The sequence below is a fragment of the Peromyscus maniculatus genome, chromosome X (assembly GCF_049852395.1).
Source record: "Peromyscus maniculatus bairdii isolate BWxNUB_F1_BW_parent chromosome X, HU_Pman_BW_mat_3.1, whole genome shotgun sequence".
In the NCBI taxonomy this organism is placed as follows: Eukaryota; Metazoa; Chordata; class Mammalia; order Rodentia; family Cricetidae; genus Peromyscus; species Peromyscus maniculatus.
The window spans coordinates 55429114-55440237 of NC_134875.1; the positions used below are offsets into that span (position 1 = coordinate 55429114).

Here is an 11124-nt window from a genome sequence, read left to right on the forward strand (position 1 = left end):
ACAAAACAAAACAAACAAAAACACCTCGATCCTCCATCTTTCTAACATCTCTTCACTCATCCTAGTGGCATCGGGAGCTGTGGTGTGTCACACAGTTACACCCTTTTGTCCAATCAGCCCCATATGCAAATGTTCATTGCAATGAGTCCTTGCAATGAGTTCAAGGCCTCTGGCACACCATCATCACTGGACCCTCACCAATACTCCTCTCAGATATCCTGCTGTTGCTCCAACTCATGGAGATCTCGGGGTTATTATTTAGTAAGACCAGTCCCTTCATGAACTCCAGCAAATAATAGGTATTGTAGATGTTAGGGTGGGCCAACCCAAGGCCCAGGATGTGGGTTTGGATGGTAGCTGAGCTGGTTGGTCTGAACCACTGGGACCACTCCCATCAGAGCCAGCTCTCCTAGGCCCATGCCATTGGGACTAGCTCTCCCAAACCCATGGTGAGGGGTGGGGCAGCTCTCCTGCTGCAATGACCATTGAGGGGCAGGGCCAGTGAGGGGTAGGACCTGCTCAGCGTGGCCTTTGGATTCTAATATGCATGGTTCCTATAGCCCCCTGTAGCAACACCGACCATGGACATCATCACAGACCTCAGTTGCAGTAGGATCAAGGACTCAGGGCATGGCCCTTGGCAGCATTTTGTGCCTGTACGTCACTATGGCCCCAGGGGCAGCATAGGCCACCCAGATCAGTATGGCCGTGGTGGCAGAGTGGGCCTTGGATACCAACATGGTCCCAGGTGGTAGCCCAGATCCCTGCCTGGCATTAGCATGTAATCAGGGTAATCAGGAGCCATGGATGTTAACACAGACCATGGCTGCGACAGAGCCATGGACCCAGACATGGCCCTTGGCAGTAGTCCTGGTCCGGAAAACTCCCTGGCCCTAGGTGGCACCAGAGGTCATTCAGATCAACATGGACCCCAGTAGCAGCATGGCCCTTGGACATTAACATGGCCAAAGGATGCAGCCTAGACCCTGGCATCTGTGTGGTCTTTGGTGGCACCATGGGCCACAGACATCACCTCAGACTCCAGATGTGGTAGAACCATGGACCTAGACATAGTCCTCAGCAGCAGCCTGGGCTCTGATGTCACTATGGGCCCAGATGGCAGTGTAGCCAACTCATATCTGCATGGCTTCAGTGGCAGTGTGGCCCTCTGACACCAACATGGCCCCAGATGGCATTGGCATGGCCTTTGATGGTATCAGGAGCCACAGATATCTATACAGACCCTAACTGCTGTAGAGTCACAGACCCAGACATGGCCTCCAGCTACAGCCTGGCTTCAGATGTCACCATGGCACCTTGTGGCAGCACAGACCACTCAGATTTGTATGACCCTGGCTGTAACATGACCCTCAGATCCCCACCTGGCCTCAGGTGGTGGCCCAGGCCCTGAGTATAACACAGCCTTCAAAGACCACACAGATGCCAGGGTCTAGGCAGCACAGGCATTTCTGATTAGCATGGCCCTGGTAGCAGCATGGACCTCGGACACCAGCATAGACTCAGGTGTTTGACCAGACCCCGGTCATCCACATGACCTTCAGCAGTTTCTGAAGCCATGGACATCAACACAGAACCTGGCTGCTGTGGGACCATGAACCCAGACATGCCCCACCCCCCTGCCCTCCCCAATCCTCCCAGTAATAGTACTTAGATCAATATGGCCCTGGTAGTGGCATGGCCTTCTGACACCAAAATGATCACATGGGTCATGGACATCAACACAGACCCTGGCTGCTGCAGAATCATGGACCCAGACATTGCCCTAGGCAGCATCCCAGGCCAGGAAACCACCCTGGTCCTGGATGGCAAGCAGGCCACTAATATTAGCCAATTCCTCACCACCCTCGCCTCTTCAGATCTGCCTCTTACCATAGCACATGAACCATTCATTCTGCCTCTTTTTCTCCCATTTCTCCACCATACACTTGCTCATCATAATGACACCTACCCTCCCAGTGCACCTGGTCAGCCCAAGGAATCCTTCAGGCAGCCAGGACAAAGAGGACTCAGGCTGCCCTGTGGATATTTTTCTCTCACTTAGCCGCATGGCATCAGGTGGGCCTGTAGATGACTTCAAGCAGCCCAGACTGTGAGGATCCATGCTGTCCCATGAGTGTCTTTTGCTCACCTCCACTCATTATATTTTAATAAAATTATTTTTCTTAAAATTTGCAAATGACTGAGGAAAATTCTAGATGAATACAAGGTGAGTGTTTAACCCCAGAAAGTGTTGCCGAATGAACTTTCTAGTTTAGAGCAGAAAGTGGACACAAACAACCTAAAAATACACTCGGTACAAGTGAAATAAAGCTTTCATCATTAACTATCATTCAAACATTAAGCTACCTTTATGAAAATGAGATAACATCAATGAAAATGGAGCAACAGATTTACCTCCCTAACTGAAATTTAAAACCTGGACAAAATGAACGAAATGATAACTTTTGATCATTGAACATTAGGCACGATAAATTATAGAACAGAAGACCAGGAATAAATGAAGTCATTACATAATTTAAGTGGTAAATTTATACATATTGCAGTGTTTCAAAATACATGAAGCAAAAATTCACAGTTCAATGAAAAATAAGCAAATCTCCAACAAAAGTCAAGATTTAAACATTGTCTCTAAAATATTAACAGAACAAGCAAACAGAAAAGACTTCCAAAACATGAACCAGTATAATCTATTGATGATTATGTAACTTACCACCACTAACACTGATTTACATGTGCATGACACATTTACCAACGTACTCCATATTCACTGTCATACAATAAATGTTAATAAAGTTAATAAGACTCAAATGGTTATTTGAGACTGTGTTCTCAGAGCACAATGAAATTAAATGAGGAATCAAAATAAATCCCTGGAAAATGCTAAAATCTTAAAATAGGAACAGTTAACATATATCTAAGTAACTCAAGGCCCAAAGTAAAAACTAAAATGGAAATTAGGCCATTTGAAAAGTTCATGGGTAGACATTTGCATAGCATGTCTGAGGCTCTGGGATCAATCCAAAAATGCAAACTATTTCCAAAAAGGCGTATCATTTTCAAATTTTATTATTTATTGAGAATTTCATATATGAGTACTGTATTTACATCATTCTCCTTACTCCTCCTCCTGTGTCCCCCCACTATGACACCCTCTCAAATTCATGTCCTCTTATTCTTTAATTAATTTTAGTTACTTACACACATACACATACATACACATTTATAAATACAATCTGCTGAGTCCCTTTAATGTTACTAATATGTATATGTGTTTAGATCTGACTGCTTGGGACTGAATAACCTATCATGAGACTGTCCCTGGAGAAGACTGATTCTCCTACTCTTAGCTGTCTTCGTCACTGTTCTTTTTCTGTTTAGAGAGACCATGATCAAGGAAAATCTTTTAAAAGAAAAGCATTTAATTGGGGGTTTGCTTACAATTTCAGAGCTTTAGTCCACTATCACCATGGCAGCAGGCATGGCAGACAAGATGCTGGAGAAGTAGTTGAGAGTTCTATAACCTGATCTGCAGTGACACACTACCTCCAACAAGGCCACACCTCCTAATCTTTCTAATCTTTTCAAATAGTGCCACTCCCTGGTGACTAAGCATTCAAATATATGAGCCTATGGGGATATTCTTATTCAAATCACCACAGTAGCTATTTTGACTGTGGCTCTTTAGCTAGGAGTGGGGATTTTTGAGATTTCTCCCATTCACATTGGAATGCCAACTGGTGTCATTTTTCAGGTCTTGTTTAAGCAGCCATAGGGTTGACATTTCATGGGTTCAGGTTCCTTGTCTTATATATAGAACACTAGTTCTCAGCAGACATTCTCATTCTCTCTGGTTCTTATAATCTTTCCACTGCCTTATTCAGTGCCCCCTGAAGGTTGTATTGTAGATGTATAAATTAGGGATGGGTAGTTCTAAGTTGTCATCTACATGTTTACCAGGTGGAGATTTCTATAATGGATTCTTTCTCCTTTCCTGATTTCTATGGTTACTCCAGGTTATATATTCAGATCTGTAGATTCAGAGATAGGAACTGCAAATAGAGAACATGTGGCATTTCTCTTTGTGGCTCTAGATTATCTTACTCAATATAATACTTTCTAGTTGCATCTATTTATCTTCTGATTTAAGGGTTTCATTTTTCTTTACAGTTGAAGAGTATTCCATGCATATACACCCCATTTTCATTATCCACTTGTTGATTGAAAGACATTAAAGCTGCTTCCACTTCCTGGCTATAGTGAATAGAAAGGCAATGTACATGGCTGAGCAAGTATCTGTGGAGTAGAATGTCTAGTCCTTTGGACATATATCAAGGTGAGGTATAGCTGGGTCTTATGGTAGATTTACTTTTAGCTCTTTCAGATTTCTCCATATTTATTCCATACTGGCTGTATCATTTTGAAATCCCACCAACAGTGAATGAGGGTTCTCTTTTCCCTGAATCCCCTGCAGCATTTGTAGTTAATGGTTTTGTTATTTTTGCCATTTTGATTGAGATAAGATAAAATCTCAAAATCGTTTTGATTTGCATTTCTCTAGTTGCTAAGGATGATGAGCACTTTTAAAGATATTTCTTAGCCATTTTTTGCTTCTTCCTTCGCAAATTCTCCATTCAGATCCATGCCCCGTTTTTCTAATCAGGTCGTTTGTCTTTCGTGACTCTTTGTTTTTTGAGTTCTTCAAGTATTCTGCATATTAATCCTCTATAGCTGGCAAAGAGTCTCTCTCACTCTGGCTGCTTCCTCCACATTGGGTTGGTTATTATTGCCTTTGCTGCCCAGAAGCGTCTTTTAGTTTTATGAGGTCCTGTGGGACATCTCCAATGCTTTATCTGAGATGAGAAGAACTGCTCGCCGGGTGGTGGTGGCACACACCTTTAATCCCAGCACTTGGGAGGCAGAGGCAGGCAGATCTCTGTGAGTTCAAGGGCAGCCTGGTCTCCAAAGAGAGTTCTAGGAAAGGTGCAAAGCTACACAGAGAAACCCTGTCTCAAAAAACCAAAAAAAAAAAAAGAAAGAAAGAAAGAAAGAAAGAAAGAAAGAAAGAAAGAAAGAAAGAAAGAAAGAAAGAAAGAAAGAAAGAAAGAAAGAAAGAAAGAAAGAACTGCTCACTGTGAGTGATGCTATTCCCTGACAGGAATCCTGTACTGTATAAAGGGAGAGGCAATTGAGCAGCAATAAGCATTCATTTCACTCTGTTTCTTCATCATGGATGTGATGTGACCATCTGTTTCAAGTTCTTGCTGCCTTGATTTCCCTGCCTTGAAGGACTATACTTTGAATTGTAAGTTAAAATAAACCCTTCCTTCAGTTTTTTTTTTGTTAGAGTATTCTCAGAAATAGAAAAATCCCAAATACCATTAACACATGAACAATAAAAGAAAATGTGGTATACATATAGAACAAAATATTATTCACCTATAAAACAAAATGAAATATCATATGTGTTAAAATATGGATCAACCTTAAAAACATTATGTAAAGCAAGATAATTCAGACCAAAACTATGTATTTAATAATTTCTTTTATATGAAATACAAAGACTACATTAAACCATAGGGACAGAAAGCAGATATTAATTATTGTTAGGGACTGAAAAGAGAGAGCTGTGAATGGTGCCTAGTGATATAGGGGTTGCTTAGGGCTTAATGAAAGTATTTCATAACAATAGAAGTGAGGTGTTGCACAAGTTTTTGAAAGTACTATATACTACTGAATTACACATTTTATAATGATTAATTTTATATTGTATGTATTTCCCTTACAAAGAACAATACAAGGAACTGATTTTAGAAATAATGTTATTTGTTATGAGAGGGTGAAATAGGAGGAGAGACAGGGATGAATCTGGATGTACTTGGCCGAGGTCAGAGGACAACTTTCAGAAGTCAGTTGTCTGCCACTTTGCTGTGTCTGCTCTGCAGTGTTGCTCAAGGCTAGTTGTCGCACAGGCTTCTGGGCCATTCTCCTGTCTCTGACTCTCATCTCCCTTTAGGAGTTCCTGGTTACACCACATTTAGCTTTTCTGTATGCCTGTTCTGGAATTAAATTGAAGTCAAATGGGTTATCAAGCTTGTGCAGCAGGCATGTTTACCCACAAAGTCATCTCCTCAGCCTAGGCCTTTGGAGTCTTTTCTCAGCAAATGCATACATCAAATAAAATGTATATATTTTGTGCCCATGTATATAATTTTAGACATAATTTTAAGGGCTTCATAGTTTGAAAATGCCTGAACTCAAGGAATAAGTGAACGTTGTTTCTCCTCTCTCCTGTTGCATTCATGCATAGTGTCTTCTCCTCTCTTCTCAAGCTCTTATCTCCTGCTTCCTCATTATGTCAACCTGCTTACATGCCATCATTATTTTTAGAACCCTATGGCGTAGATCTCCCTACAAAAGTGTATATACTCCACTAAGTCTTACTCATTTGCACCTTGTTTACTATCTTGGGTGGTCTGTTGAGAACACGTGACCTAGATCAACCAGTATGGTCAGGATGTCCGATACCAAGTCAGAAAGTACCAGAACATGAGAATGGATTGCAGACAGAAACCCTGCAGGATGGCTAGGCACTTATCGGGTGCCTTGAAAGTGAAGACAGCAGAGTTGAGAGACCTTGCAAGCTGGACCTTCCAAGTAAAACGGAAGTGAGAAGGCAGTGTCTAAGGGTGCTTCTACCCAAGCATTGGGAGTAACCGCGGGAAGCAAACACGTCTACGGGCTCTCCCTGCAGCAATTACTTTTCCAGGCTTCATGGTAACCCCAGGCTTCAGGAGGATAGGAGGGATATGCTCTTCCTCCTCTCTCTGCTGGGGCTGACTTATCCTGGTGGGAATTTGGAAGGAATGGATCAAAGGCATGTATTAAATTGGCCACCTGTGTCACCTACTATGTAGTTTTTTGAAGTTCAAGTGCCCGGATGCAGAAAAAAGGAGGAGAGGCTCTGAAACATAGCCAGGGAGAGGGAAATGGTACCTTCCTTTTCTCTTCGCAAGGAATGGATGATACAAACTCTCTGCAAGTCCCATAACCTGGACTACCTGGGTTCAATAGCTCTTTCCTTTCCCCAAGTGAGTGAAAGAGCCACAGTCCAATTAGATTTTACCTATCGTTTACCAGTTTTTCAGGAGCATTAAGTAAATACGTATTTTTAAAAAACAACACATGACAGCACCAGCTACTCATGAAAAGAAGTTAGAAGTATTTTGTATGTAGCCAATTCAATTCAGTTACAAACTGGACAAGTATTCTGAGTAGAAAAGTTGGAGACTCATTTCTGCCTCTTTCTTTAAACGCTTCATTTTAAATGAAATAGGTTTGTGCCTATGAGTTCAGCAGAGTAAATGAAATCTTAAAAAACTACTTAAAAGACAAGAAAATCTCTATTTCAACAACTTGCTTCCCATCCCGTGCCTTTTATGTGCAGGTGTAAAGTAGACCGTATGCAGAATGAACATTGGTGCCTGAGAGAGGAAGTGGATTGAAGGAGTACATGATTTGGGTTTGTTTTTTAAAGTGGTTCCTAAAATCCTCTGAGATCTTAAGAGGCGGCAGTGGTAGGAAAAGATGCAGCCTCTCTCTAATAACCACACAGGGCTAAACTCATACCACTGGAGGAACCACATTTGACCTCCGGGATTTGCAAGTAGCAAAATGAATGACAAGGCCTCATGTTGTGGGGGAAGGGACAGAAGGTGGTGCGGGTAGTGAGGAAAAAAGTAGGCTGGCTCCTGACGCACTTTCTGGTGCTTGGGAGGGGAACTAGGGAGCGGAGCCCACTGGTGACGTTCTTGTCACGTGATTAGGAGCAGACGTATGCAGAAGTCCCTCTCTTCCAGGTACCAGCAGCTACCAGAGCCTTATCTCCGTGGAGGAAGGCAGACTTGAAACTGAACGACAGAGCGGGGCAACTGCCCTATAGCCCGGCAGGTTGGTACAAGCCAGGGATTTCTGAGGGAGGGGTAGTAATGGACAGAGGCTACCGGAGCAGAGGATTCTGTCTGCTTTTCAGATACCGCCCCCTTTCCACCCCCATTCATTTTGGCGCAGAAGATTGTGTGAGTGTTGGTGGTAGCAGCTCTTGTATCCATGGAGAATGTGGGCTAACGGCAGTAGGAAATATGAGAGGGAGTCATTTCTCTGGGATAGCCACAAATCCTTCACTGCCTGCGGATCGCTGGGTAGGAATGACAGGAGGCTAAGACCAGAGCTGATTCAAAACCAGATATTATACTCCTTTCCAGATGCTCACCGACTTGGTGCAGGAAATGGATGGGGACGGGGACAGGGGTCATTGGAGGGAGATCAGGGGTATAGAATAGCAATCGGAACAGTGATTGAGTTACATATGCCTTATAGAGGAGGAGGGCGGGGGAGGGGACAGCGGGGGATGGGGGTGATGATGGCCTAATCCCTTTTAGGTAGCAGAAGAGGGGCACAGGCCCTGACTCCACGCTGAGGAAGATGGGCTGCCCCAGGCCAAGACTTGAGTTCTCCCATTCTCTTCTCCATCCCCCAACCATTTTGGAGCCCAAAATGGAAGGCCGAGGGGACCAAGGGTGGGGGTTGCTACATAGGAGAGAAACAGAGGTTTAGTGTGACGCTCAGCTCCCAGGTAGGGGGTAAGTTCTTAATTGGAAGGGTTCGAAAGAGGTATTACGGACCCAAAATGTTAGAGTTTAGAAATAAATTGTCCCTTTCATTGTAGAAAGCTGTTTTTTCGGTGTATGAGGGAGGAAGGTGTGAGTGAAGTGCTGTGGTTATGTCTGCCCTGCCCCCCTCCTCCTTCTCCGTTTTCAGAAAAGTATCCAGCTATGCACTGTCAAGGGACCCTGGGGTGGGGGTGGGGGTGGGGGACTGGTACAGAGAGACCTGAGTGAAGCAATATATGCCTTCTGCCTTTCCCAGGCCTGAACTCTGCTCATTTCAGTGAAGGGAGAGTAGATTTGGGAAGGGAATTCAGACAGAGAGAAACGGTTTGGAAGTAATTATTCACTCCTGTCGCTCGGGACTAGAAAAAGGGAAACTGTCGAGGGAGACATCTGGAAGAAGATCAGAGAACACTGAGAAATGGGTGATGGGGTGGGAGGGAGGAATTGGGAAAGTTTTGACCAAGATTCTATGTCCTGCTTGCCAGTCATTCAGATTTCTAATCCTTCATCTCCCCACAGGTCTTCAGGTCTGTGATTGTGGGCACCAATCCAACCAAGAAAAGGGAAGACTTGCAGGATCAGTGCAGGTTAGTGGAGAAGGAATGTGGTCCACCAGCCCCGGAAATAGAGCGAAGGCTGGGGAGAATAGTACTTGTCTCTGTCCTCCAACTCCCCTCATTGCAGTTTCAAGACACATTGCAAAACCCTAAGAGAATGTGATCCTTTATAGCTGGTGAGGCTAAAGAGGAGGCTATGGAATCGAGGAGAAAGAATGGCATTTGCCATGTTCTCTGAGACTATCAGAACACCTCTGAAATCTGTGTATACTTCTTACAAGTGAAAGGCTGAGGGAAAAAATGTCCCGCAGGATTCCTGCAGTTCTTTGTAAGTTGAAACTACACAGTGCGGCTGTGGGCAGAGCCAGAACAAAGTTCAGAAACCACTATGCTCCACGTTTCTTTCTTAGCACATCACTTTAACGGTAGGGAGAATCCCTTGGGATTTCCTGCCAAGTTGGTTCATGTGAACGTGTATGAAGTGTGTGAAGAAAGGAAAAGGAATATAAGGGTAAGAGTCCACCTGAAAGGTGGGTTAGGATGGGTTGGCAGAACTATGAATCAAGGAAAGCAACTGTTAAAACCTTGTGTGGGCCTGTAGACCTTTAGTATTCTTTTCTTTGTCTTCTAGGACAAGCAGCAAAAGAAAATTGCACCATGGAAAAGTTCTACAAAGAAAATGAAGGAAAGCCAGAAAACAAGGGAAGGGCAGAAGATGAAGGAAGGACAGAAGCGGGAGGAAATGCAGATGAAGACAAGTCAGATGCAGAGGGGAAGCCAGCACGCCAGGGGAAGCCAGGGGAGGGGGCAAAGCCAGCCGAGCAGGGACAACCAGATGAGGGCAAGTCAGAAAAGCAGGGAAAGTCTGAAGGGGAGGGCAAGCGCCAAGGGGAGGGCAAGCAGGATTCCCAGGCAAAGCCAGGCAGCGAGGCGCGAGCCGCAGAAAAGCGCCCTGCTGAAGATTACGTGCCCCGGAAAGCAAAACGAAAAACAGACAGGGGGACAGACGATTCTCCCAAGAACTCCCAGGAGGACTTGCAGGACAGGCATGTGAGCAGTGAGGAGATGATGAGGGAGTGTGCAGATATGACAAGGGCGCAGGAAGAGCTGAGGAAGAGGCAGAAAGTGGGAGGTTTTCACTGGATGCCCAGAGATGCACAGGATGCGCTAGTCCCCAGGGGCCAGCGGGGAGTGAGGGGAGTGAGGGGCGGAGGCAGGGGCCAGAAGGACTTGGAAGATGCTCCCTTTGTTTAACGCCTTTGGCCCTTCCTCCTGGTTTCTTTGATGGGAAATGTTGCCAGCCCTGCTTTCCCTGGCAGGCATTTGCCAGGCTCTGTGCTTTTAACCTTGTGCTATTTTCCTTTAGGTGTCACTCTTGTTACCAGCAGACAGCACTATGTCTTTTAGTACAGGACTTTCACCCATGTGCATGGAAGAGATGGTCATGGTACCCTGTAAAATAATAAAGATAACAGTTTGCAGAACCACACATACAGTATCAGTCCATTTTTGAAAACAAAAGCATCACATAGAATATTTACATACAAGGAAAATTCCTCAACTACATAGACCTAAGAGAAATAAGGTGGTGGGACTTGAGATTTTTCATTTCCTCATATAACCCCTTCTCTGTTAGGAACAGAGTTTAATTTTATTATAAAAGAAGCAATAAAAGATGAAATAAAGGACTGGGTGCAGTGGCACACTCCTTTAGACCTAGGGCTCTAGAGGAAGAGGCAGGCAGAGCTCTGACTTAGAGGGTATCCTAGTCTTTATAGACAGACAACTCAGGCCAGGCAGGACTCCAGAGTGAGACCCTCTCTCATACTAGGCTATCAAAATAACTATTAAGCTTGTAAAGGAAAAGGAGACTCTTA

The 11124-nt window shown here is 44.3% G+C and overlaps 1 protein-coding gene across 2 annotated transcripts; it reads left to right on the forward strand.

The window, feature by feature from the left end:
• The first annotated feature begins 7815 nt into the window (after positions 1–7815).
• Tceal5 (transcription elongation factor A like 5) lies at positions 7816–10736 on the forward strand. 2 transcript variants are annotated; one of them, XM_006995960.4, is made up of 3 exons: positions 7816–7968; positions 9210–9277; positions 9879–10736. In XM_006995960.4, exon 3 carries the CDS (start codon positions 9905–9907, stop codon positions 10499–10501), a length of 597 nt encoding a protein of 198 aa, XP_006996022.1. In that variant the 5' UTR covers positions 7816–7968; positions 9210–9277; positions 9879–9904; the 3' UTR covers positions 10502–10736. The 2 variants fall into 2 exon arrangements, with proteins under 2 accessions (XP_006996022.1, XP_042125756.1); XM_042269822.2 differs by lacking the exon at positions 7816–7968 and adding an exon at positions 8116–8219.
• The last annotated feature ends 388 nt before the right edge of the window (positions 10737–11124 follow it).